The sequence below is a fragment of the Athene cunicularia genome, assembly GCF_003259725.1.
Source record: "Athene cunicularia isolate RWA chromosome 2 unlocalized genomic scaffold, athCun1 chr2_part1, whole genome shotgun sequence".
NCBI lineage: Eukaryota > Metazoa > Chordata > Aves > Strigiformes > Strigidae > Athene > Athene cunicularia.
Genome location: NW_020799095.1, coordinates 27,358,692 through 27,386,354, shown reverse-complemented (window position 1 = coordinate 27,386,354; position 27,663 = coordinate 27,358,692). Strand labels below are relative to the sequence as shown.

The window sequence follows — 27,663 nt, the reverse complement described above, 5'->3', positions numbered from 1 at the left end:
GCTGGTGAAGACTGAGGCAAAAAAGTCATTGAGTACCTCAGCCTTCTCCATATCCTGGGTAACTTGGTCATCATGCATGTCTATGAGAAGTTATTTCAATATGCAATTTTGTTTTATATGAAATGAGATGTTTAGGACTGAGTCCATCCCTTTGAGTTATGTTTTCGTAGTTTGTTTTTTTTTTCTTAGCAGTATCCAATTAAGTTTCAGTGAATTCTGTTATCATATCCGAGGCCAGTCATATGTGCTGTCATGTGCAGGCAGTCTTTTAGATAGGATGTAAGGCTGTAACAGCTTCCAGACTTGTCTGTTTTAATTGTCTTGATTTGTCAAATGTTTTGGTTTTGATGATTGACAACTCTTTCATCCTAGCATCTAGCATTTATCTTCTTTCTATGTGTAAATAGATAGGAAGGTATGAGAAGACCTACAGTTCCCTACTCTAAGAAACTGTTACTTTCCCAGTCTTAATCTGTTGTCCTCTGTTGTATGGGAGCTGTTATACAACTTGTACGTCCAAACACATTTGCTCTGAGACTTTCTGCCTAAAATCCATAAAGTGTGAAAATTATGACAGGAGAACATGAGATGGTGTCTAAACTCAGAAGCTGAGATCGTGGCTTGGAATTTCTTCCAGCTTTGGTAGTGTATATCTAGGATTTCTTTCTGGACATTTGATGAAGACCTCAGTTCCGGTTGTCTGAGGAGCTTGAGCCTTAATCAGATGCACATTATGTTTGTCAGGAGGTGAGTTGATTAAGATGCCATGCCACCTATCTCTATTTCCTGAAAGCGTTTCTGAACCCTGAAATGAATTTCATGAACTGATTTGGAAATTGAACGTAGAGCTGCAAGCTCAGAAGAGCTGTTTTCATCTACCTAACTGTCTTTTACTACACTGACTTACCACATAATACCTTACTTGATTAAGTAAATATAATTTTCACCATTATGGTTTTGCTTATGTTTAAAGGACCTATTTAACAGCTTAGGGAATAAGACACAGATTTTCTGAATTACCTTTGACTAAAATAAAGGTTAAGGAACATTGATGGAATACATATAGTAATAATCATTTTGTTGTTTGGTGTTTTAGAGAACTGCCAACATAGAGAAAGCATTCAAAGGAGCTGGTTGTTGTCACTCAAAAAGCATAGAAAAGCAATGTAATATTAGAATATACATGAAGCCCTTTTTGGGTAAAAGTTGATTATTTTGAAAAATTAGAGTCCGCTTTTGGCAAAGAACATCAGTAAGGCAATTTTTGGAATGAGCTTTACTTTTTGTTCTGATACATTTGTGAAAAGGTGTGTCTGATCACCAATGCTTGTCAGAGAATAAACACATCAGACCTTCCATATGTGCCTCTTTCTAGACTTGTATGCTGGTAAAAATGAAGAGCATTTGTTCAAGTACTTTCAGTGCCTTGATTTCAACTTTGAAAGGATACAAAAACTGATTGTGTGTGGCTTTTAAGTGTTTGGGTTTTTATCACTCTTTCTCCTTAGTCTTTCTCTCAAAGAATTTTAATCTGTAATGCTCGTTTTCACAGCATCTCTTATCTATTTTTTCTGTCAGCTTTACTGTGAAGATCTGCAAGCTACAGGTACTCAGTGCCTCAAAAATAGCACTTGAAATCTATTCACATTTAACTGGTGAATTAAAATAGAGCAAACTGTAGTCATAATTTCACACATTGGTCATCTCGTTGAGGCAAGAAAAATTGTAGCGGTAATTATAGTTTATTATTGAAATAGTGGTATTTCTAGAATATTTTACTGCCTAATTTGAAACCCAGTGCTTAATTTGACAGCTGCTACTTGTTAAGAAAAACAATATACCAAGAAGAAAAGATTCAGCAATGCAACCTCAATAAGCACTCATTGCTGTCTCTTCCTATATGAGTTCCTGTTTATGTGGCAAAAAGATTTTCTTTATTAATAGTATTTCTGATTCTGGCTGAATGGCGGCTTTTCTAATGATTAAAAACATGACAGAAACAATGCAGAGATGATTATGTTTCCTTAATATGTTTTCTATATTAGTACCAAGGTAAAGATAAGCTATGAAAAAGAGTTTAGGAGATTCATGGCCATTTCACTTTCTTCTATGAAAAGTTAAGATGTCTGTAGAACATAGTTCTTCCCACTTCCTTTTGCTGCCTCTTGGCTTTTGTGTACTTGGAAGAAGCATCTATCTTGTGTGGGCTCACAGAAGCTGTTGTACAGTTGTAGAGTGTATATATTATATTGCTTTCTACAGTTTATGTAGAGGAAAAAAAAAATCCAGTATTACTCCATAATCATAGATGTTCCTTTATATTGTCTAAAGGTTTTGACAAAAAATTTGTTTCCAAATTTTGGAGATTGACATTCTTTGAGAGTGTTTCCAGATGTGTCATAAAACATACACTGTGTTAATAACCACATCTTTTAGGTGGTCTGTCAGTCGAAAAGGTGTTTTTAAGTGTGGGGTTTTTATACAGTGTTTGAAGGTGTTTTTCACTGCATAACTTAAATAATTATGTACTTTCTGATTTACTCTTGCTGCTAATTAAGAGTATTCATTTGTTGTATTTCAGAACCCGTCTTGAAGAACTAAGAATGTTTTTGGAGAATGAGACCTGGGAACTTTGTCCTGTTAAATCAAGTTTTAGTATTCTGCAACTTCATGTACGTTCTATGAATAACACATACAAATGTATTAATATTTTAATAGCTAAGAGTCCAGGTGTTCTGAGTAGTAGTAAGATCCATGAAGTACTGCGCAAATGTTTTCACTGGCTGCTAAAAACCCCAAAACTTCACTTCATGATATTGGAAACTTAAGAATCAAATGTTTTAAAACAGTAGTGTTCCTGTTTCAGGCAGGTAGAGGTTTACAGAAGATGCTAGAGTTATAAGCATAATGTTAGCCTTTATTTTTCATGGTTTAATGTGCTGTTAATATGTCAGTTTTCCATTTCTAAATTATTTATCTGATAGTAAGATGCTAAAATATGAGTGCCTAAAGATAGTGACATGAGCGCTCACTAGCTTGTACCAAGTTTGGTATATGTTGGTTTTGTGTATGTTTTGGTGTATGTTTCTGGACACATAGGTCATACTGGCTCATTTGGAAAGGAAAAAAAGTTAATTCTTCTGTGGTGAAGTCCAACTGAAAGCAAGTAATTGCAAGTAATTGGTGTGCTCACCTGCTGTCCTATAGTGATTTTTGTGAAGTTTAGCATGTGGTAGGTGAATTTCATTGCCAAATGAAATGTGGGTGCCTATGATTAAAGCTATCACTAGAGTGCAAAAATAAATACGGTTGATCAGTCTCAAGCCAAATATAATTTTGTGGCTTTTGCAGAGTTAACCGTAAAAATAAGCAAGAGGTTACTGGGGCAGTGACAGGATGGAGGTAAAAGGAAAGAGGACCCTCAGTAGCATCCAGTAGCAAAAGAAATAATATTTTTAGTAGAGAATGGGATTGTAAATCCATACATACTGCTCAAGGGACTGGAGCAGCAGAAAATGGCACAAAGTCACTGATTCATTTGAACAGAAATCTAACGTTGCAGTCCTTTTAGCTGCCATACATTTGGATTTTTAAACCTTTAGATAAATGATAATGTACATTTTGTCACTTATAAAGATCAATAGCTAGAGTTTAATAGATAAAAATGGTATGTCATGTCAACTGAGATAAGTCAAGGTTTTTAGAAAAAAGTCTAAAATCATACCTTATGTGCCTTACCCAGTCCATGTTTTTGCAAAAGTCTCTGTACTCATTTTAGTCATCAGAAACTTCGTGTGCAGTGGGTTTTAAAAATAATAAATTTTGAAAATAACTCTTTAAAAATAAAATGCTAAAAATACCCTGTCAGTTTTAGTAAATTACTAGGTAACTTGGTTGAAGAAAACTACATTTTTTTTTGATAGAATTTAGGTCTTGTTTTACCTCCTAATTTCTATGAAATAAAAAGCCCACATAGTTTTTGCCTAGTTTTATACAATGAATTCTTTCAGAATTCAGGAGTTGTGTTGTGTGTCATAGCTAAATGAACTAAATCATTTCAAATATCTGCTAAAATTAGAAAGATGAGCAGTATAAGATTACCAATTTCAAGGTTAACTTGAGCCAGCATGAAAAAGATGTTTAAATAACCAGGAAGCTTTGACTAAAAGTTTTCATATCTGGTTAATTGTCCACAAGTTTGTTGTTACCACTATGGTTTTACAGATCTGGAGTCAATACTGAAACTGTCTTGTTGGTGTTTAAAATTGTGCTTTATTTCTATTAATAGGAATTTAAGTTCATGGAGCAGTCACGTTCCCCATCTGTGTCACCTAGTAAGCAGCCGGCTTCAGCAATTTCAACAACAGTAACATTATTTGAGCAGTACTGTAATGGAGGAAACCCATTTGAAATTCAGGCCGACAGCAAAGATGATGAGACGGAAGATGTGTTAGCTTCCAATGGGGTATGGACTGTTTCAGGAGAAAGAAAGAAAGAAAGAAAGAAAGGAAAAAAAAAAAAAATCTTGCTCACAGATTTTTTTTTTTTTTTTTTTTTTTTTTTTTTATCAGTTAACTGCAGTACTGTGTAAAGTCTCAAGCCACCTTACTCCTTTAATTAGGTAGGTTGCTTTGCTTTTAACAGTGCCAGAAATCCAGGTATCCTGTTAAAGTTCAGTTTGTTTTGAAGTAGATCAATATTTTTTTCCACTGAAGTCAAGTGTTCCTGAAGGCTAGCAAGACATGATCCACTTAAATTAGTATTTTTCCAGGGGTTTGTTAGCTTTCTTTTTGGAAGTAATTTTGTCATTTTTAGGACTAGCTTTCTGACTTCTTAGGAAAGAATCAGTGTGGGTTGCTCCTTCTGTTGTATTTGTTCACACTTAAGTGATTTGCCAGAGATTATCTGCTGTTTGTTAGGCAGTTTGTAATTTAAATGGTCAGGACACTTATTTCATGGCAGGATCTACTATAAAGCTGAACAATAACTTTGTGTATTTTTTTCAGAATTCTGCCCAAATCTAGCAGTGGTCAATTGTGTTTTACTTTAGAACTTTGTACCATTCTCTTAAATGCTGTATTAACATATTTTTTTGTTAAAGCTTTTGCTCTTGTTTATCCCTTCAAATAAAGTTTTCTTTGGCTTTTTTTTTTATAAGTTCAGATTTAGGTTTTTTTGTTTAAGGTTAGTTAATCCAGCTTGTCACTCTAATGCTGTCTGATTTTCAGTTTCATATTTCTTGCTTTCCTTGTGAAACTTCAGTTGCAAAGCAGCATGATGGGTATCTCACACACCTGAGTGTGATGCTGCTGTGTCTTTCCTTCTGTGGGTGATGCTGCAGTCCCTTTCTCAAGCAGCTGTCTCAGCAGTTCAGCAGTGTTTTTTTCCAGGCTGCGGTTTTGGTGAAACAGGCTAGAGGGAGTTGTGATCCCATGAATTAGCAGTTGGCTGATGTGTCACACGTGTAGCAAAGTCCATGTTGTAATTTCCCTGTTTTTAATTTTAAACAGTGTCCCATTTGGGAGGCTTGCACATCATCAGAGACTTTCAAGGCTGGCTGCTCTGTCCTCTTTTTCAAAGTTGTGTGCCAATTTAGTGTTCTTTATTAGTGAAACCTTAATATATTTTACATTGATAAAATCTGATTTTGTGCCTGGTGAAGAACTATAATGAATTTTGGCTTTTCTTTGACACCAGAGGGACAGAATGTTCTGTGTGGAAAAAGTGAAATACCAGTGATACAATTTATTATGCATTTCTCTTGTGAAATACAGGTTAGATTTCCAGTCATTCATATTATCAAGTAGTTTTTTTAAACCTTAAATATAGTGCTAGAACTTAGAAACAGCATATAGAGGTAACTTTTTTTAATCTAAAATTTAAAGTTAGGTTTGTTCAATGTAATTTAAAATTGATTATGGAGGATGATGCTTTTGACTTTTCTTTCCCCCTTGTGGAAATCAGCTGTGATGAGTATTTCCTGTTTGTCATGTTTCTAGCTTTGCTATATATAAACAAATTTATTCCATATGATAACTTGAGTTTAATGCATTGGAAAATAGGAACTAACAGCTTTTAAGGTTGAAAGATGTTATGTAAATCTGAAGAATCGTACTGAGTGTGGATGAGGGTGTTCAGTGATGCTAAGAAAACTTAGCTGGTTTTCACCAGGGTTTTTGGCTGTTAACTCAGTCACTGGAAGGATAAAATCCTTTTCAAAATCTTTGTGAGGCAGGGAAGTATTATGCACATCTACATAAAGAATTGAGGCACAGAATAGGTTAATTAATTTGCAGTAGTTGTACAGGACATCTAACTTGGCTGGTATTAGAACCAAGGTTTCTTGTGTCCCAAGTGAGTATACTCTACAGGTGACCATCCTACCTTTCCTTTTCACATCTCTCTCCATTACTGGCTGTTCCAAAGTGCTGACACATAGAAAGAACTCTTATTTAAAAAAAAAAAAAAATTTAAAAAAATTACACCTATTTGGTTATCCTTTACGTGGAAACAGAAATAACTTGGTTAGGTAATGTGGGATAATATTTCTACAAAGGTTTTATGTTTCAGTTTCTTGACTGACCATTTAAGGACAAGTCAAGGCATGTTTTAGCACTTAAAATTGAAATTATTTCAGGGTGAGGTTGCAAAATTTTCTTTCCAGAGAACGCAGACATATTTCCAGATATTTCGAGGAATGGCATGACAAGGACATAAACAATTGATTTACTTGTCGAATGATCTGTAGGATGGTAAGAACGGTCAGGATTTCTTCTGAGAATTTTAAAGTCTTTTTACCTGCTTAGTTGTTGTAATTCTGGATAACTGAAAATGGGCCTCTGGATCCAGCAACCTCAGCTCTGTATCTTGAGGTGCTTTATGTCTCTTTTCTGTAGCTCACTAAAATACCTTTCCTGCAATACAGTTAACTTACAGTTTTGTAACACTCTTCAGCTGTGATGAACCTTACCACTGTCCTATGGCTTTGTTTGGGCCGATTGCCTAAACACTTGTCAGCTGATTATTCAGCTACAAGATATCTGAATTCCTTTTAGCACTTTAGAATTTTACTGCAAACTGTGCATATTCAAAATGGATTTATATGATCTATTCAAGTTGAGGTCACTATTTAATAGTTGTGAGTTACTTACTGCATACTTTAAAATTCAGATATTTTTATCTCATTAAATAACTTTTCCAGCTCATTAATAGCATTAGGTTGAGGAGACTTAATTAAAGTATTTTTCCATGTAAAAAAATTTCTCAAAATTTACTTAATCTATCATGTTAAGACACTATGTATGTCAACTGTCACATTCATATATCAATATGAATTGTAGTTAATAATTTGTAGTCAGTTTATCATTTTACTATCACAGGATTTTAATTGAATTGGCATGTTATTTATTATACATTAATGTGTAATAAGTAATGGTAATTCTCCATGCCAAGTTATTTAAACTATGACTCTCTGTCATTAATCAAGCCTAAAATCAGCTCATTTTGAAATAAACTGAGCTTTCATTATAGCTTTCCTTTGTCTGAAATGTTCATGAGGCAGAAATTTTGCCTGTGAGTACTAAGTATAAGAACATTTTATTTTTAGTCTGTGTCTCATATCACATTCTTTTTTCCATCTGAGCTGGTTTTGCTTTGAATTTGTTTATACTGTGGGTTTCACACTTCTATAATATAGTGCTTTCATAATGCTAGGCTTTAAAAGCCTCCATAGCATAGGGCTGGGGCCAGGAATTGCCGTGTATGACTGAAAAAAATATATTTCCCAATGTATTTTGGATGATTGAGAGACTGGGTTTTCTCCTCTGGAGAGCGGTCGTATGCTTTAAAACCCTGCCATTTCCTAAGGATCCTGGAACCAGACTGTCTTTGTCATATGTGTCATTATTGACTCCTTGGATAAAACAGCTTCAGAACAGTGTACATATTAAGGAAAAGTTAAAAGTTAAAAGGTCTCTCTTCAAGTCCAAGTGCATTCTGGAGTCTGATGGATATGTTTAATGTTGTGCTAGCTGTGTAGGTGTTCAGGAAAAAGGGTTATATGACAGAGCATTTGTTGCCCTTTAATCTTTTCTGGGTTAAGAAATTAACTTTGTGAAAAACAATTATTTAATTATTTATAAAGTGTCTAAAGCACCTATACTACATAGCACCTACAACACTTGAAAAAGGGATTGACATTAAATATTGCTTTTAATTGGATTGAAAAAAGATTGCAAATTTCAGGTGTATTAAAAAAATCCCAACTGTACACTTTTAACATGTATGTGTGGCTTCATAATTATAAAAAGCATTTATTATCTTTATTTTTGAATATTATTTATCCACATAATTCAGTAGCAGTAATAATACATGTCTACCATGGAAATCCTATATTGTATTATATGTGCAGTAGGCTGTGTTGCTCATTTTTTTCCCCAGATGTCACTTGTTAGGCTCAAACCTTCCATCCTTGAATTGAAAACAATTTTTTTTGCAATCTTTGAAATGCAATTCAACAATTGGACAGAGTGAAACAGTTTCAAAAAATTAAAAATGCAGCTGAGTGTTTGGAGGCAGTAGTTGTCTGTAACTACTTAAGCTTCTTATTTTTCAAAAGATGCAATTAAGATCGAATGTTCCTCAGCGTAAGAAGGCATGTCTCAAGGCAGGTATACGTGGTTAATTTCTTTACACGTTCACATTTTCATAGGGTTGTTCTAGAATAATTTGTGGCATTTGTGACAAATGAAGCAGTATGATGCATGAGGCTTCTTTCCATCAGATAAGAATTCTTTCACTGATAATTAGATAAATAGTTCAAATATCAGGATCCTGAGCATTTAAGTAGATGAAGGGTGGTTTATGTTTCAAAAGAAAACCAAGAACCAGTACACACAAATAAATACAAGCATGTCCCAAATACCTAATCAAGTTTCTGAGAAAGTAAAGGGAAAAAGGAAAATACTTTTAGTCTAGACCCCACTGATTTATTCCGCTGATAGAGTTGAGTTATATTATTAAAGTGTTTCTTAGAATAAAAGTGGGCTGTGTTTTGGGGTCTGGTTGTAGTTTTTATTTTCCTCTAGGAGGAAAGGTATATCAATTTGGCTTGCAGAATCCTGTTTCTTGCTTGCTCTGCAGTTTTTCTTTGTTCCATGTACAGTGCAAGGTTTATATGTATAGAACATACGGATACATACAATACATATATACATACTCTTCTTGATGTTGATGTAGATAGAACAGCATGCAGTTGAAGAAAATAAGTGTAGAAAAATTAGTGAGAAGCAAATTACATGGTAATAGTAGCCATGAGAAATACTTACATTTTTGTAGTAGCATTTGACTGATTATAGGCTTTTTTGAAGTGTTTTTGCTTAGTCAAAATTGCATTGGTCTCTGACAGGTTATGTGGCTGAAAGACTTTCTAGTAGAAATTTTTTTTGGAGTGTACTAAAATCGATTTTACAAACAACTTCAAGTTGATTTTTTTTGGTGGTGATTTTTAAATGTATACAATATAAGTATTTTTGTGAAGCAATAGTTTAGGCCTTTTTGCATTAATAATTAAGGATTGTGTGGTGCCAGGTTTTTTTAGTTTGTTGCTACCACATGGATACATTTTGAGGTTTTATTACTTTTTTTTTTCAGACTGTAAAGTAGATAAAAAAATCTCAGATAAGTAGGTACTTGATACAGGAACAAGTAGCTGCAAAAAATAGGATGATACAAGCATTTACTCTTAATCACCATCTGAAAATAGACGTTTGTTTAGAAATGCACTTACAAATGGCTTTGTATCATTTGTCTGCTGCATTTTTAATAAACGTTGTCAGCAGACTTTCAACCAGCAAAGCTATTCGTATCCTGATCAAGGTAAAAGCCAAGAAGTGACCAAAATATTACATGACAATATTATAAGGAAAATAATGGGAATCATTTAATTTTTTTTTTCAATAGTATGAATCAGATGAACAAGAAAAAAGTGCATATCAAGAGTATGATAGTGACAGTGATGTTCCGGAAGAGTTGAAAAGAGATTATGTGGATGAGCAGACAGGAGACGCCCCTGTAAAAAGGTAAGTAGACTCTGTGAGTCCTTGGTTGTCATTTACATGCTTTTCATCTCGGTACTCTGATTAGTTCCTTTTCTGTTTAATCTATACTCTACAACAATGGGATAGTAATAAAATAATCTTTATGCTACCTGCACAGCTAGAAAGGCCTAACATTTAGATGTCTGGAATGGGGATACTGCTCATCATTACTGCAGAAAGAAACTTAGTGGAAAACCGATTAGCAAGCATTAGATGTTAAATGAAGGTTTTTCTACAACTGCTGTTGTGCCTATGTATGATTTCTGTTGTGTCAAAAGCAATTGTTTACAGACAAATGGCTTGAGACTTGAGCTTCTGCTTTTGAAGAACAACAGTAAACTTTTACAGATTAAAGAAAAATTAAATTCTTCCGTGGCTTGAAGGCAGTAATTCGGAATTTTAAATTCTCTGTAAGAAAAAGAGAGACACAAACACACACACACATATGTGTGTATATATATATATATATATGAATATACATACTCTATTTTGATGAATATATATTCAAAATATTTTATTTATATACATATACAGAGAAGGCAACTCTGTAGCCTTTAAAAGGATCTGAAATATAAATTTCTGTTTAGTACCCTGTACTACTTAAATGTCCATTCAGACTTCATGAAGCAAACTAACATTATTTGTATGTAGAAGATTGCAGGGGAACTAGAAAGCCATCACTTGGTTCAATGCAGAGGACTATTTTTTTTACAGAATAACTCTTAAGGATAAAATATTGTTAGCATGATTTCATAAGGTACATCACATAAACTACTTCATTTCAAAGATCTGATGGAGATATTGATAAAAATTACTTAATTGGAACAAACCACAGTCACTGTCCATAGCTTTGTGCTGTTAAGTTGAAGCATTCTGAACTTTTCTAAGAATGTCATTTTGAGGTATGGCAGCTGGCTGAAGGTTTCCCTTACAGAATCATAGAACATCTCGAGTAGGAAGGAATTCATAAGGATCACTGAGTCTAATTCCCTGCTTCTTGCAGGACTACAATTTATGAAAAATCTAATATTCTTTTTAGCTTCATCTCCCTCAAATTTGTTTCTTTTCCAGATAGTCATTTTCAGCTGTAGTTTACTAGTCTGCCCCTGTTCTGTTGTGACTTGCATTATTTTCATTTTCTTTACTTCATAAACTATGAGCTTGAGTCAGAGTGGATAAAATGATTGCTGAGGCCAGACAGAGGCTTGCAGAACTCAAGCCTTGGACTACAACTCAGAAACTCCCTGCTCTAGCACAATTTTATAAATATTAGGCCAGGCTTCTTTCTTTGAATGTTAGCATCCTAACCCAGTTATGCTTTGGCATAAATAAAATATTGCACTGTAGGAGATCCTGTCACATTAGTAGAAAGAGGAAGGAAGGATTTCTTTTCTACTAATATTATTTGTATGTCCTTGAATATAATAGGCAGTCTCATTTGGTGTATTTTGTTTTGCTTTAGCATTTCTCGAGAAACTCTGAGGAGCAGAAAGAGATCAGATTATAACCTCAATAAAGTGAATGCACCTATCCTAACAAACACGACACTGAATGTAATAAGGCTTGTTGGTGAGTAGAACAATTGTAGGTTTTTTATGTATATTTCTTATTTTAATGTAAACCTATGGTTTAGAGCAAATTGTTTAAGTCAATTTTAAGGCTTTTAAAAATACACCTAGTTGGGGTCTATTTCCGCTCTTTGAAAATGTGAATAAAATAGAAATAAAACACCAAACCAAAATATTTTTTAATTAAATAGACAAATTTGATTATACCTTGTGAGTTATTTTTACTTTGAAAATTAATCTACATGCATATATAGATTTTAACCATTAATGGTGGAATATTTGTTTACAATATTGAATATAGAAAACCAGTGGAGATAGAAAGGGAACAGATTATTGTTTTGTCTTGCTGATGTGTCTTGGTGGGTTAAATGCTTAATTTTAAAGTAGTATAGTTCAAAAGTAAGAACTTAAAGATTGGGGTGTTTTTTGCCCTTTCATTGCTCAAATTCTCACACGCACAATAACTATTTTTTTTCTACATGGTAGACAACTAGAAGAAAAGTGCCCTTCCATACTGGTAATTTTAGTAATTGGAATGCATCATAGTAATCCCTGGGGAGTTTAGGGAGTCTCTATCCTTGGAGGTAATCGGGATGTGGCTGCACAAGCCCCTGTGCAACCTCACCTCCTTAGACCTGCTCTGAACAGAAGGTTGCAGTATATGACCTCTGAAGGTCCTTTCTAGCCCCAAGTTTTCTATGGAAATGCTCTCCTCCAATACTAAGTGCAATGAGATTGAATTTTTTTTTTTTTTTTGGTGTGTGTGTATGTGATCATCACTTCTATTTGATTATCTAGATAATTGTATGATAGCAATTTCCTGCTACTGTTTTCATTTTATTTTTAGAGATGGGGAAGTAACTACCTAAATTCATCAGGTTAGGCAGAAGAGAGGAATTGTTACATGTTATATTAATGAGGTTTGTCTTCAATGTTTATATGCTTGGAAATGACTGTGGAACTTCAGAGTAAGCTGTTCTTAAAAAACACTACTCTGGCACCTGGTTAGTACCTTTTGTTGTCATAGAGGGCAGCATGTAAATCAGAAATTAATTTTCTACAACTTTTTTACATTTTTTTGCCTCTTGGAACATTCCATCTAAAATATAGACCTGAAATAAGAATTAAGATTATTCTGTTTGAGCCCGGAGGGCATCTGAGCACCAAGCAGTCTTTCACTCACTCCTTCCCCTCCAGCGCTGGGAAGGACAAAATGAAGCAAAAGGCACAGGAATGGAGATAAGGACAGAGAGGGTTGGGTCACCCATTATGGTTCCAGGCAACAGACAGATTCATTAGAGGAAGAGAAAAAAGAACATCACTAATTCAAATGCTAACAAAACAGAGTGGGACAATGAGAAGCGCCACCACATCCCCAAAACACCTCTCCCCATTCCCTGCCTTCTTCCCAGGGTCTGCTTTGCTCACGATTTCTCTACCTCCTTCCCCAGAGCAGTGCAGGGGGGCAAGGGATGGGGTTTATGGTCAGTCCACCACTTCCTCTTCAGGATTGGGGAGCACTCCTCTGCATTCTTCCCCTTCTCCACGTAGCTCCCCTCTCACAGGAGATAGTCCTCCACAAACTTTGTATCTGGCATGAGTTCTTCCCATGGGCTGCAGTTATTCCTGGGCTGCTCTGGTGTAAGTCACCCCTGCATGTTGTAGTCCTTCCAGTGCCAAACCACAGCAGTGAGGGCTGTCTTTTCCCTCAGAGTCCTGGCCTTCTTCAGCCATAGCTGCCTGCTCTGGCATGGGGTCCCTCACAGGCCGCAGGTCAGACTCTGTTCCTCTGATGACCTCTGTGGATGGCAAGGGGATGGCCCTGCCGTCTCACCATGGGATACAGAGGACTCTCTGCTCTGGCGTACCTCCCTGCCTTTATCCTCCTTCCTTCCGCTGACCTTGATGTTCACACAGGTGTCCTTCTTGTAACACCTTCTCACAAATCCCCACCCCCTTTTAGGTTCCCCTTCTTAAATAGTTATCACAGAGACACAGCCACCATCACTAACTGGCTTGGCCTTGGTCAGTGGCAGGTCTGACTTGGAGCTGGGGGAGCTTTTGAGAAGCTACCAGAAACCCTGCCACACAAACCCAGCACATTATGTCATAACTTTTCTAGTACTGATCTGTGAGATAGGCTGGAGAGATTTGTTTGCTACCTTCTAGTATAAGGTTTTCCTCTTAAAAAAATTTAGGATTGAATCTAGAAATCACACATGGCACATTCGTGCAAACCACTTGGTCTTCTTCCATTCTCAGCCCCTGCTCCCCATTCCCTAACTCTATGTGCAAGTAGGTGGAACTGCAGTTCTAGTTTTCCAGTTTTACATAAGTAATCTTTATATTTGTGGATTATAGATGTAACTCCAGACATAAACATTACTTTCAAAGCTCATATATATGCTTTCTTCCCCTTCTGGAAATAACATTTAATTTCCAATTTTTGTGCTATTGGGGATGTTTTCTATTGTTTCTGTAATGACTGATATAGTGGTACTTGGAACATAGAATTGGAAAGGAACGTCCTTCAGCCCCTGTTACAGGAAGACATCATTTAGTACTGCCTGTAAATATGCTTGGATTTGAGCTCCAGCTTAAAAATACTTGTTTTGTTCACACTATTCTAATAGGAATTCTATTCCAGAAGCCTCATCAACCTAATGGTTAAAAAAAAAAAAAAAAATATTATCCACCAGTTTTCTGCCTGCTCGATCTTATGCCAAAATAAAACTTGAGGTTTAGCAGATCATCTTGTTCATTGATGCATACTGCCCTGCTGCTTTTACAGAAAGTAATCCTATTTCTTCCAGTCTTTGATTTGCTAAACTAAATGTGCCAAGCTTCTTCATATCCTCTGTACTTATCTGCCAGAAGCTCAAGTTCCCTACTTTCTTACAAGCTTGTTTTCTCCTCTTGTTATACACTTGTCAATATCATGTGTAATACTCTGGATGAGATCTCACTGCATTGCGTCACTGTTGTATCACAGCATCCTGGTCACAAGTTTGCCCCTCTTTTGCACCTCTTTGGATTTCTTATAGCTTCCTTGTACTGGCAGTTCAGTTTCTCTGTAATGAGCTTGTACAGCCATCATATCGTTCACTTTCTGAGTTTTTTCCAAGGGATGAGCTACTAGTTCATAGTAGAAAGATGAATGTTTTTATTTACTTGGTCCCCAAATGCATGACTTTACATTTTGTACTACTGAATTTCATCCACTTTTTATTACAGCAGTCATCAGGTCCTCCAGTTCCTCCTGTATGTTATGTCAGTCTTTTTCTGTTTTGATGGTGCCTCCTTAGTTTTTTCCATTATCACACTCTTATTGTTATGCCAGAGTCATTCATGAAAATACTAACGAAGAGACCAGTTGCTGGGAACTCCACTAGTAGCTTTTCCAGATACCTCCTTTTTCAACACACTCCATTCTGTCTTCTCTTTTATTAAACCCTTACTCATTTAAAAAACTCTAGGTTCACTTTCTTACTGTGCAGTATTTTTAAGTTAATACTTTCACTAAATCCCAGATAGATGAAATGTACTGTGTCCTTTGTCTGGAAAATGATGTAGGTTCCCTAAAAAGAGCATATATCTTAGTCTGGTACAGTTCACTTCTGGTGGATCCATGATTTTTTTAACCTTAGTTTTGCATTTGTATTTCTGCTTCTGTCACTTCCATACTTTCTTCAAAACTTAATCTGAAGCTCTGCATCGTACAGATTAAAGCAGTGGATCAATAGTTGGTTGGATGACTATTTTCCTCTTCTTGAATATATTGTTATTTGATGTTTTTCGATCATAGCTGTACTGCTTATTGCCCACTGTGGTGGTTTGACCTTGGCTAAATGCAGGGTATCCACCAAGTTGCTCTATTGCTTCCCCCTCATCCTCGCTTTTTCTCAACAGGGCAAAAAGGGGAAAGAAAATAAGATAGGAAAAAACCCAACCCTTGTGGGTAAAACAAAAGCAGTTTTAATATAAGCAAAGTGAAGCAAAGGTCTGTGTGGGGAAGCAAAAAGCAAAACAGATTTATTCTCTACTTCCCCTGAAGAGGTGATGTCGGCCCTTCTCAGGAAGCAGGGCTCCGACATGTGTAGAGATTGCCTCAGAGGACCGAGGGTGCCCCCACCCCCTTCCTCCTTTTTCCCAGCTTTATACTTGAGCAGATGTCACATGGTATGGAATATCCCTTTGGTCAGTTCAGGTCAGCTGTCCTGGTTCTGTCCCCTCCCAAGATCTTGCCCACCCTGTCCCACTGGGGGGGTGGAAATGTTGGAAGGAGCCTTGGTGTTGGTGTAAGCACTGCTCAGCAGTAGCCACAACACCAGGGTGCTATCAACACCCTGCCAGCTCCCAGCATAAAACACAGCACCGAGAGGGCTGCTACAGGGGAAAACCAATTCTGGCTCAGCCAGACCCAGTAAACCCACACAGGTTATTACACTGATTATCAGACTGGTGATTTCATGGCCATTTTTTATGACATCCTGCTTACATTGCTCCTGTAGCTTGACTGTTTTAAGGTCTTTTCCAGCTCATTCTCAGTGTGGTTGAAAGTGGCCAGTTCAGTTTTATTAGTCACTCTGTTCCCCTTCCCCTCACTTTCATCACTGTCATTATCATTGTCCCTAGTGAAAACCAGGACAAGATATTCATTCTTGCTTTTGGACTGTCTTGTTTGTCTACAGTTTCTGTCCCTCTCGTTTGGTTTGCCTTTGTTAGTCTTGGGACTATTGGGAAACTCCTCATTTTTACCATCTTTGGAAAATTTAGTATTGGCAAGACTTTTGGTACTTCTAGCTCTTAAAATAACTTACTGAGTGAATAGGTCTGTTTTCCCTCTTTGTCCTTGTCCTAGTCATTCTTTGCTTTTAGTTTGCAATTTCTCATGTTTCTAATACTTAATGACCCCACTTCACTTTTATCTTAATAGTGGGTTTTTTTTTGAGGAATACCTACCATTTGATATCATACATGAAACAGGGTTTTTTTGCACTGTGTTTCTGTTAGACATAAACTGCATATTACACCTCTACTACAGAAGTTGAAAATGCCTTCATCTTTTGTCATGGCTTTTAGCCTTCGCATACACATAGTTAATTCACTTCTTCCAGGCAGCATCCTCAGGGGCATCAGATGTATTTCTTTAATAGTTAATGAGTACAGAAACAACAAACAAATAAAATGCCACTATTTAGCCAGACTATTGGATTTTTAGTTTTTTCTTCCTTCTTATTTCACCCCTTTTCCCTTGAATCATCCTACTAAATGTGAAGATAAGCAAGTTGTTGCTTAGCAGATTTAGCTGGATGTGATGCTAGGTTGTAGGAGATCCAGGTATGATCCACTCCACTGGGTTTTCCCCTGCAGACAGGAATACTGTGGAGCGTGCCCACAGTATTTTAACAGCAGTCTCTGCTGATGCTATTGGAAGGCTACGGTTTGTCTCGCACCGTCTCAGATTTTTGACTAGGTAAATGCCACACTACATAACACTAATTTCAAGCAGTAAAACTGAGATGGTGGTTTAGGATCCCTTCATTATCAACAGGGAGCTGTAGGTAACTTCAGAAGATAATAGAATTTGTTGTCTGTCCTGGATGTCTCTGCTTGCATGTCATCGTATAGATATCTTAGCACTTGTCTTCTGGAGCTGCTTGCCCCTCTGCACAGGAGATCTAGGCAACCAGTGTAGGCTCAGGGTCTAGTTTTCAAGTAAAGTTGGACGGAGTGAATTGCATATGCAAGACCAGTGGTGTGGCACCTCAAAAAATAAGCAGGAGCCTAATGTTGTATGGAGAATACTATAGATCTGTCCTAAGTTCTATTCCTTGAAAATAAGGCTCTATTTTAAGAGACATTTGTTTTTGTGGCAGTAACGGGGGTACTAAAGCAGGTTTAATCTCTGCTACATTTTGTCACTGACATTCCTGCCTCCTGTATGTTGCATCAGCATGACTTTTGGTAGATCTAGATCAGCTTCCTGATCTTAATTAAAAAACAAATAATAAAGGAAACTAGGTTTAAAAAGGGAAGTCTGGAGTGAGGTGAAGATGCAGTTTTAAATTGCCTAATCAAGTAACAGAAATTGTTGCCTCAGTTTTTAGAAATGTTATGTGAGTACTAGTGCTCAGTGAATGAGTATAACAGTGCTCATAACCCACTTTGAACTATTTCTGTGTGCTGTATGTTTTGTTTGGGGGCTAGATGAATAATACAAAGTGTAGCTTAATATTTATAAGCCACATAAATGAGTTGCTATGAATAACTTAGCACTTTTGGGAGCTGCTATAACTTAATTTAAATTTCAAGTGAACAGTTAAATTTATCTGGTTTTCCCTCAAGTTAATAAACCAAGTAATTATTTGTCTGTCTCTGGTATAAAGTAACCATTAGATTAATTTATAAGGTTAATTTTTTCCTATCAAACCACTGTGTGTTAACTTGAAATGTAAGGGAAGAATCAACTTGTATTTAAATTTATATGGAATATTTTGACATAAGTCCTATACATCAACAAGAATAATTAATGACTGTGCTATTGTATATATTGATTGATTTCTTATCTTAATTAATATCTTTCTGACTTAAGAAATGGTTTAATGGATATTTCTTAGGTTGAGGTTTTTAATGTGAGGTTTTTTTGCCTCATTTTTGCTTTTGTTGTGAATGTTTCTGGGGAAGAAACCCTTAGATTTTGTTTGCTTTAAAACCCATTAACTTTTAAGAAAATAATGGTGATGACAGAGTAACTGATTGGTCACATAGCATAGAACCTCATGGAACTTAAACTTAGATTGTACAGTCTTTCAAAATTATATAATTACTATGAAGTTTTCACTTTTTCCGTCAAAGTGGCATTTTAGCTCGCAAAGTATGTTGTAAGAAGCTGTATATTTGGAATTCTGAGATGCCCTAGGATATTATTTTACTAATGACCACAGATATGCTAAAACTCAAATACATATTATTCAGGAGGGTGTATATTTATTTACCTTTTTGGTTTTAGTGATCAGTGTTATACAGATTAGTCTGATAGGGAGTACTCTCTACTTACTGTCTTTAAGGACAAAAGAAGCACTGGAAATAATACTTCACAAGAAACTTGGCAAATGTTCAGCAGTTTTAGCTATTAACTGAGAGCCTCTAGAAAGTCAAGCTACTTCGAGTTGCTGAAAATCTAAGTGGTATTTTCAAGTATTTGTGGAAGTTTCTAGCACAGTGTGGATTTGGGCTGTAAGCATTGTTTGGAAATGCTCTCATATACCCCTTTTCCACCCAGTGTAGGACCTTTAGTGAAACTAGGTGACAATATAGAAGTTAAAAGTTGGCATCCTCTTAGAGCAACTAGGAGGAAATGTTCTTGGAACATTTGTTGTGTCAAGATGCTGAGTGATGTGGTAATAGAGAAATGTTCTTGGCATCAGAAGATTTTTACGGGGACAGTATTTGGGCAGTGTGCAGTATATAGCCCTTTGGAAAAACATAAGATACTGCCCGAGAGATTACCTTGAATATGCACCCCAGCTGCGCAGATACTTGGCAATCTCACTGTCCAGAATGTGACACATCACCCTTACATTGTGTATAGGTTGCAGGCTAGTTTAAAAATGTGTTTATCACAGAGTAAGTGGGAAAAATTAGCCTGTGGCAATACAGAATATTCAGATGGCATGTATGAAGGTGACAGATGCTTTGATTAGGGTACCATCCTCTCCCAAACATCTGAAAATTTCCACATTGGGCTGTGCTGGGTTTGGCTGCATTTGGTTTTCCCTTTTGGAAGACAAATAGAATTTTTAAAGTCTGCTTTTCAGTTTGTTCATAATACTGTGTGTCAAAACATTAATAATTAAGCATAGAATTACTGGGCTAAACTGCCAAATATTAAATGTTACAACCGGTGTCAAATCTCCAAAAATAACAAAATACATGCTTGTGTCTATTAGCAAAGTGGGGCACAGATGCATAGTGTACAAGCAGGGAGTTTAAGGTAGATAGAAATCTGGAAAGTAGCAATGTCAGGTTATTGCTTGATTCTTACCATAGTGCTATATCATCTTACCAGGTGTATAGCTGTATTGTGTACTTGTCAAATTAACATTATTTTTACTGATCTACACAAGTAATTGCTTAAAAAAGTTAAAATAACTCCCCCTGATACTAAAAGCTAGTTTCTTAGTTTCTCTGCTTAAAACAACAATTTCTGTATCGATTAGTAATTTACTTTGCTGAGCACAGCATTAACTTAAAAAAAACAGTGTTACTGACTACAGGAAAAAGGAATTTAGCACCCTCATGTATTTTTTCCTAACCTGTCACATCAAAACATGTCTGGAATATGACAGTTTGTTAAATAATCTGCTATAACCTACATGCAGGATAGACTGCGTTTATGTTTTGTTTTAAAATTGCTGTCTGTTATTATAATAACCCAAAGTTTATTATATATTCTTTATGTTTTTAAGATGTTAATAGGGTAAGCAGTATGTCATTTTTGAGCTAGCCAGCAGGAAAAGCAGGAATCTGCAATATCAGGGTGTTCATTAAGTATGCTTCTTGTATGACCCTGTCCAAAGATCCATGCCCTATGCTGGAAAACATAATCACTAAAAAGTATAGGCCCTGTGAACTAGACCTTTAGGGAAAAATGTCATTCCAAGTCCAAATCCTGTGATCAGTTTGACTCTGCTAACCTATAGAAGAAGATCCTGAGGCTTGGTGTTTTTTTTTATATTTTTTTGATTTTCCTAAGTCAAAACCACAACAACAGAGGACAGGAAGGAAGAGAAGGAATTATTCTTCTCCCAAGGTGTGCCAGGATCGCAGCATCTTCCTCTCCTGTCAATCTGTCCCTCTAGAAACATTTCAAACATAAGTCTTAAACTTATTTGGGTTTTTCACCCCGGGATAAAAAGGAAGGAGAGCAGGAAATGTTATGTTACTGATGTGAAACACATTATTCCTGGAGTTGTTGGGTGAAATCCAGTCTTGGCCATATAATTTTTATACTGTGTTTTTCTATTGCTTGAAAAACATCCATCCATATGTGCATATATAAACACACTAATGCATAAAATCATCAGTGGCTCTATATGTCATTTGCCAGAGACTACTTTAGGGGTTTATTATTTTTTGGCTAAATGAAACTGAAACTTGGAGAGATTCCAGGAAGTTGTATAGTTTGAATTTGGTACCAGAGGGCCAAGAATAGTTCAAGACATTTCAATAGAGATTAACATCTACATTTGGAGAAGTCTTGAGACATTTGTGATGTTTCAGTCATTATATTTAGCTTTGATTTTAAACCTCCCAACCTCTAAAATATTACTAAGTTATTCATAATCAGTATTCAAGGCTAAATAATAAACTTTGTGAAGCTGATTTTGAGTTTGTCAAACTCAGCACTGTCTTTGAAGCATTTGTGCTGAGGAAACTGATCTTCTGTATTTAATTTTTAAGGGAAATACATGCAGATGATGAATATTCTGAAACCAATTGCATTTGATGTGATCCACTTCATGTCCCAGCTCTTCGATTACTATCTGTATGCAGTCTATACGTTTTTTGGCCGAAATGATACGGTAGGTAGAAACATTATTCATTTCCAAGTACCACTGTACACACAAAATGGGAATACAGAGATCTCTTTATTTAAAGTACTGCCTAATATGTAATCCCCAGAAGAATTAGTGGCAACAGAATGGATTTGAATGCAGGAGCAAGAAAAGGCTGATTAGATCAGCAATAAGGGGAATAAGTACTGGGAGCATCATTATCACTGGGACATGAATCCTATTATGTTTTGAATAGAATCTGTACTCTTTTATTCCAGCAGTTATTTGAAAGAGAGGAAAGACATCACGAAATAACTAAAAGTACTGGCAGAAAGTGGGGAACTTGCAGTAGTCTGCAGTAGGGTGATGGTTTGGAGCCTAGAGAGTACGAGGTGTTTTCTTAGAGAAGAATAGCAAAAGGAGGAGGAGAAGGGGGCTGTGAAAGCTAAGTAGTAACTCAGCTTTAAGAGGTCTGAAATAAACTTTTTCAGCTCTAGTATTCTTCTGTCAAACTAATTGTATTGATGAAAAAAACGTTTTTGAGGTATCTTGTAGTTGAAATAAATACTTGTTGGCAATGTCTGAACATAACATTGGTCAACTTTCAACAGAATTGTCTTAAAGCATTTATGGAAAGCTGCACATAAACCAAATTTTCTCCTTTCTTGGATCCTAAATGACCCCACAAGTAATAATATTGTGGGGTTCCAAATTCATCATCATCTGTTGGCAAATGATAAAGGATTTTCAGACTCAACATATGGTTCTAAATGGTTTTGAGCTGTTCTCTTTGGCAGGACAAATGTGTTTGCAATTTGTGTTTAGAAGATGGGTGGTTCTGATTTTTTGTTTGTTTTTTTAAGATAATTTTTTCCTATTGGTTTAGTCAGCTGCTCCGGTATTCACATCATGTTTTATTTATATTTTTTTGCACCTCTGTTTTGTGCTTTTAAAGCCCATACCGTGTTCTTCATTAGAGAACAGCAGAGTGCTAGACAGGTAAACATTATAGCAGATGGGTGGTAAAATTGTGATGGTTTTATAGTGTGCCTAATTTTTGTTTAGACAGATGATTTTCCATGGGAAACATAATGCTTTACAGGGGGTCTATGAATGTAATGAACCCTCTTGTAATGCTGCTTAAATGTCCTTACTCCCCATAGTGTTTGTAAATTTTTGGAAAGTAGAGATGGGTGATAGTATATGATTTAGACCGCTGAGTGTTCCTGTTTTATTTACAAAATAGCATCAAGTGGGATTCTTAAAAGTATTCTAGTAATACAGATTCCTTAAAAATGGTTAAAATTCTTTATGAATATTGTGCTATGTTGTATGTGTGAGTTAGTACACACATAAGAAGAGTGATTAAGTGTACAGAGTTTGTCAGTTCAGTGAAAACCAAGGATTTAAAATATACATGTTGTATTCTATGTCCAGTCATGTTGCTAAGTCATTGCTTTTTCCAGACCTCTTTAGAACGATTATCCTACGTAGTCAGTATTTGACTTTCTTCACTGTCGAGAGTTGCACACCACTGTAACCAGAATTGCTCTTTTAAAACCTTTTGAATTTGTGGAATGCAAGTTAAGGCTGACTTTCCTCCTTATCTCAAATTATGGGGCAACCTAACATGAAATTAAAAGGAACTAACTATATTTAATATCTGCTCACTAGAGTGTAAGATGTTCGTGAACATGCCACAGAATAGTTTTCCTTAGCAGAATAAATTTGAGGTGTTTTATTTTTTTTGAGAAGACATAATAATTTCTAAACCAATAGCAATTCTTATGGAAAACACTTTTTTTTTTTTTTTTTAAATATAAGAGGTTATGTAGAATTGGTGATCAGTAAAATTATTCTGTGAATTGTCTAATGCTCTGCTTATTAGCCTTACTTGTGGTGTTAAAATATCTACCATTTTGCATATAGAAATAGCAAAAACTTCCATGAAACAAAGCAGTTATACTGATGAGTGACATGTTCTGTGTGAAGTCATGAGGCTCTGTCCTTGTGGAATAATACTAAACAACAATCTTTTTTTGGTTTTTGATTGTTTGTTGTCGTGTTTTTTTTCCCCTCATACATGTGGATGCACAATTCTGTCCAGGCTGTAGTTGGTTGCTTGATAAATGTGGAGTTCTTGATATGTAATGTGGAAATCTAAGTTTGGTTTTAGATTCTTTTTCATTCAGGTATGTTTCAAATATGAAAATGCCATTTTCTAGAAAGAAATATATAATTATAGAATAAGTAAGTGACAGTTACTAATAGCTATTGAAAATTAGTAATTGAAAGACAGAAAGGAAAAGAGTTAGTGGCAGATTGTTTGATGTGTAGTTTTGATGCAGGTGCAGATTTCTTAAAATAAAACTTGTAAAAACATTTTTAAATATATGTATTTTTTTCCTTTAAGCTGGTTATTTTTTCCTGGTTGTTCTTACCTTAACAGGGAGAACATCCAGTCTTGGATTTGCAGGTCCTTATGGCCATGTCTTGAAAAACTGCTATATGACATTAAGGAGGAAAAAAAGAGAATTAAGGGTGTGTTTCTTAAAGGGAAGAAAGTTATTTTAATTTTCACCCATATACTTGCAAAATCAAAGGCAGTTCAGAACTGATACTTCTACAGTAAAAATGTGAAGGAAAAATACAAATTATTTTTGGAAAAAGGCTTACTTCACCTGTAGAGAAACAAAGGTGTAAACGTTCTTTTATCAAATGTGGACACTAGGATAGTGATTTATGTCTCCTAAATCAGGTTATAGATTTCAGCACAGTGTAATTCAGATGGGAATTCAGCTCAGGTGTAAATTTTCATTGAATACATAGGAGGATTGGGGCAGATGGACATCTTAAGTCAGAAATGTTAGATGCAGTAAATGGGGACCTAAATTATAACGTTTTGTATTTAAAAAGAGCAGATGAGATCACCTGAACTTGAACACTTCCTTCCATGATTTAGTGAATTGAAAGGAAGTCGAATAATACAACAGTGCTCCACACATTGTTCGGTAAATTGCCTTTTGGTGTGACTCACATACCAGAACTGTACTGAAATACTTCCAGATTCTTGATGTAAATGTGTGTTTCTTAAGCTGTCCCATTTCCACTTCCTTTATTGTGTTAGTTTGCTCTTTGTTTTTCTAATTGGAAGTAGAAGATAAGTACCTACATTAGTTATGCATGTTGAAACAGATCCTCAGCTGTTATAATTCTCATTGCATTTACCAGGAAATCAGTGTAGCTATATTGATTTATCCCAGCTGAACATATGCCCCATATTACTTCTGAGCCGTGAACATGAAGGTGGCACATTACTCAGGCAGATCTTTGTAAGCATTAATACTGTCTGTTTTATAAGGATCAATGGATATAATTTTCCATATGAAAGTTAGATATTTAATAAGGAATTATAAGAGATTTTGTAGCTTGAGAAATTAAGACCATTTAGCTTGGGTGTGGTGTGCATGCAGCTCTCAGTGGGGGCATTGTGGTGCAGCATTCTGGGCTCATTGCCCAAATAAGAAAATCTAGAGTCTTGCACCTAAATACAGTATTATAACAATAAAGGATACTGTTTGTTTATGGGTATGAATCATAAACTGCTAGCTTCATGAGAGGTACTTGTGTCATTCTTCATACCAGTGCAGCGTTGAGTTCCGTGACCTCTGTTGATTTTCTTTTCATTTTGTATGGTTGCGATTATGTGCTAAAACTTTAATGTAAGTAAACTGTAGCTAGTGTTTACAAACTGAAGTTTTGCTGTATCACTGTAAAGTTTAAACCAATGGGTTCTCCTTTCCTGACTTAAATAGAAAGTGTCTCTTCCAGTTTGAGTCAACGGGACTGGGCCTCAGTAGCAGCAGATTACGCACCACACTGAACAGAATCCAGGAGAGTCTGATTGATCTAGTAAGTACTTGGATTTTGTTAATGCTTAGTGAAATAAAGGTCTGTGTAGGAAATTCAGGAATTGTATTTCATTGTGGCTTTCAGATTTTTCTCTCTCTTCATATACAGTATGTGTGTGTAATGACAAATGCTTGGTTTCATGGCATATCATGATGTAGATATTATTGTATGAACTAACTTGTTTCTAATATACAACAAAACTAGTTCAATAGCTTTTGCTAGATGTAACAACAAAATTATGTATTTAAATCTAATGTATTACAGTTCATGTAATAGAGAGGCATTCTGGTATTACCCTTATTAAATGAGACGTTTAATTAAAAAAAAAAAACAAACAAAAACCCAAACAAACAACGTAATAGGTGATTCATTTTTCTTTAGTAAAGGAATAGCAAACCAGTAAGCTGTCTGGAAGATCATTCACCTTATAAGATAATAGTAGTATATTAAGGCCTTTGTTAAGTCATTTCTGAATTATGGGAAACTTTCCCTGATGCATTTTATAGATTATGTCCGATTGGCCACTTCATGAGTTATTTTCAAAATGAGAAAAGTAAATATGACGCTTGTGTCACATTGATAGTAGAAAGTGAAGAAATTTTCTAACAGTATCGTAAAAGACTTGTATTAATATCATGGATGCTTCAGGGAGTATTTATTTTCTAAGGCTTCTGCCTTAGAAAAAATAAAAGACAGATGCTCTACTCTGACTTTCACAAGGATTTGGCACTCCACAGAACTGTACGTTATACATTTTATATCGAATCCTAAACTGTTCTTTCAGAGAAGCCTCTTAAAGGGTTTTGGGGCCATTTCTTAGATAGTCACTAGAGGGAGCATAAGATAACTAAAAACCCCCGGCCTCCATAAAACAGGAAAAGTCTAGTCCTATCGATATTCAGCACAAAGGCAGTGTATTCAGAAAGAAAAAAACTGTTTCTAGGGAGATCTTGCAAAGGAATCGGTTAAAGATTATGGAAAAATGGCAAGTTCTGGAATTAATTTTTTTAACTTACTCTGTAGTCACAGTTCCTGACGGTATTTCAGTCTTGCATTTTTCATCGTCAAAATAATTAAAAAATTTCTAGGTGTAAATTGGAGAAATAACAAGACTTCTTTTTCTTTTTCAGTCATTTAACAATGCTGTTACAGATAATGTTAGTGTGAATTGAAATTAATAGCTATGTTCCAGGTAAGATTTGAAAGGAGGAAGAAGTCTTAGCTAACTACTATTAACTTAAAGGCTTTCTGTGAGGTTATTAATATCTTATGAACTTATGCTCCTCTTATGCTATAAATAGAAACATTTTGCTTTTTGATTCATGAGGAAGAAAAAAAGTCTTCTGAGTATTTTTATTGCTTGCTTATTTTTAAGAGTTTGTGAAAGTTGAGATTAATCTTACTTTGTCATAAAATGGGTATTTCTCATGACTGTGTGGACTGTTCTGGACTGCTCTCAAAATTCTTCTCTCGTCTTAGATAATTCTAAATTGCTTTCTGAAAATATTAATGTTTGTGTTGTAAGGTTTAGTCTCATGGCCTGTTGGGAGTATTGTATTTTTGCGTTGTCTTCTATTCATGGTAACTTCATTAGGGACTATCATTTCTGTTGCATTTCAGTTCCTGATAGCAGTATCTTTCAGTATTTTATTCTCATAAAGATAACCTGAATCTGACAGTTTTGAATCTGTGGCTAAGGCTCTGACAGAATTGCATGTAGATCAGAATAGTTCCTCTAATCTGCCAGTGCCTGTGATGGTTGACCTCTATGATCTGTGTCAATTGTTCAGTAATTTAGACTGTATCTTTCCTAGATTTCCTCTTGAACTTTGTCCAAGAATAGTTGGAGGGTTTAGAGGCCATCTCCTTCAGCTTTTTATAGACTTTCTGTCGTTCCTGTTTGCAACTGAAGTGGTGCTATCTAATTTACATCAGATACCTTTTAGGATACTACTTTTATTATTCAGCTGGATTTTAAGATTCCTTTGTCAAGAAAAAAGCAAAGTGGAAGGGTGTTCCACTTCTGGCGAAGTAAAGCCAAACTGCTCTAACGTTCTTTCTCACATCTTTGTAGCATCTTCTGTATGAAGAGTATGGAGGTCGATTGGAGATGTTCCCAATAGGAACTTACGGAAGTGCTCTATTCTAAGTTTATACTTCCCTATTATTACAGTGCAAGAACTGTATGCCCTTTTAGTACCTACTGTACTTACAGTGCACTCACCATACTTGAGAGAGAAGTACTATCCTGGTTTTCAGTTGGACCACTGAGAGAGAGTTGGGTTTCTGACTCAGAGCCACTGAGCAAAAAAGACTGCAGCCATTTAAAACACTTCCTCTCCTCTTCCCTGCATCCCTCCTCATGCATCATGTACCCTCTGCTTCTGCTGGAGGGTCCTTGTCCCCACTAAGCAGTACTCAACAATAGCTGAATCGCTTCTCTGTTTCGTAATCTAATACTTCACAGTAAAGCCAACTGTACTTTATAAACTGCAGCAAATCCACCTGCAGTTTAGATTAATGTTT

The 27,663-nt window shown here is 35.7% G+C and overlaps 1 protein-coding gene across 1 annotated transcript in view; it reads left to right on the top strand.

Moving 5' to 3' along the window:
• The window catches only part of VPS50 (VPS50, EARP/GARPII complex subunit), a 97,779-nt gene that overhangs the window by 51,608 nt on the left and 18,508 nt on the right, over positions 1-27,663 (top strand). The window contains exons 17-22 of the mRNA XM_026843225.1: positions 2,582-2,672; positions 4,289-4,465; positions 9,961-10,079; positions 11,560-11,666; positions 21,131-21,252; positions 25,057-25,137. Coding sequence (XP_026699026.1) covers positions 2,582-2,672; positions 4,289-4,465; positions 9,961-10,079; positions 11,560-11,666; positions 21,131-21,252; positions 25,057-25,137 — 697 coding nt within the window. The remainder of the gene's footprint in view (positions 1-2,581; positions 2,673-4,288; positions 4,466-9,960; positions 10,080-11,559; positions 11,667-21,130; positions 21,253-25,056; positions 25,138-27,663) is intronic.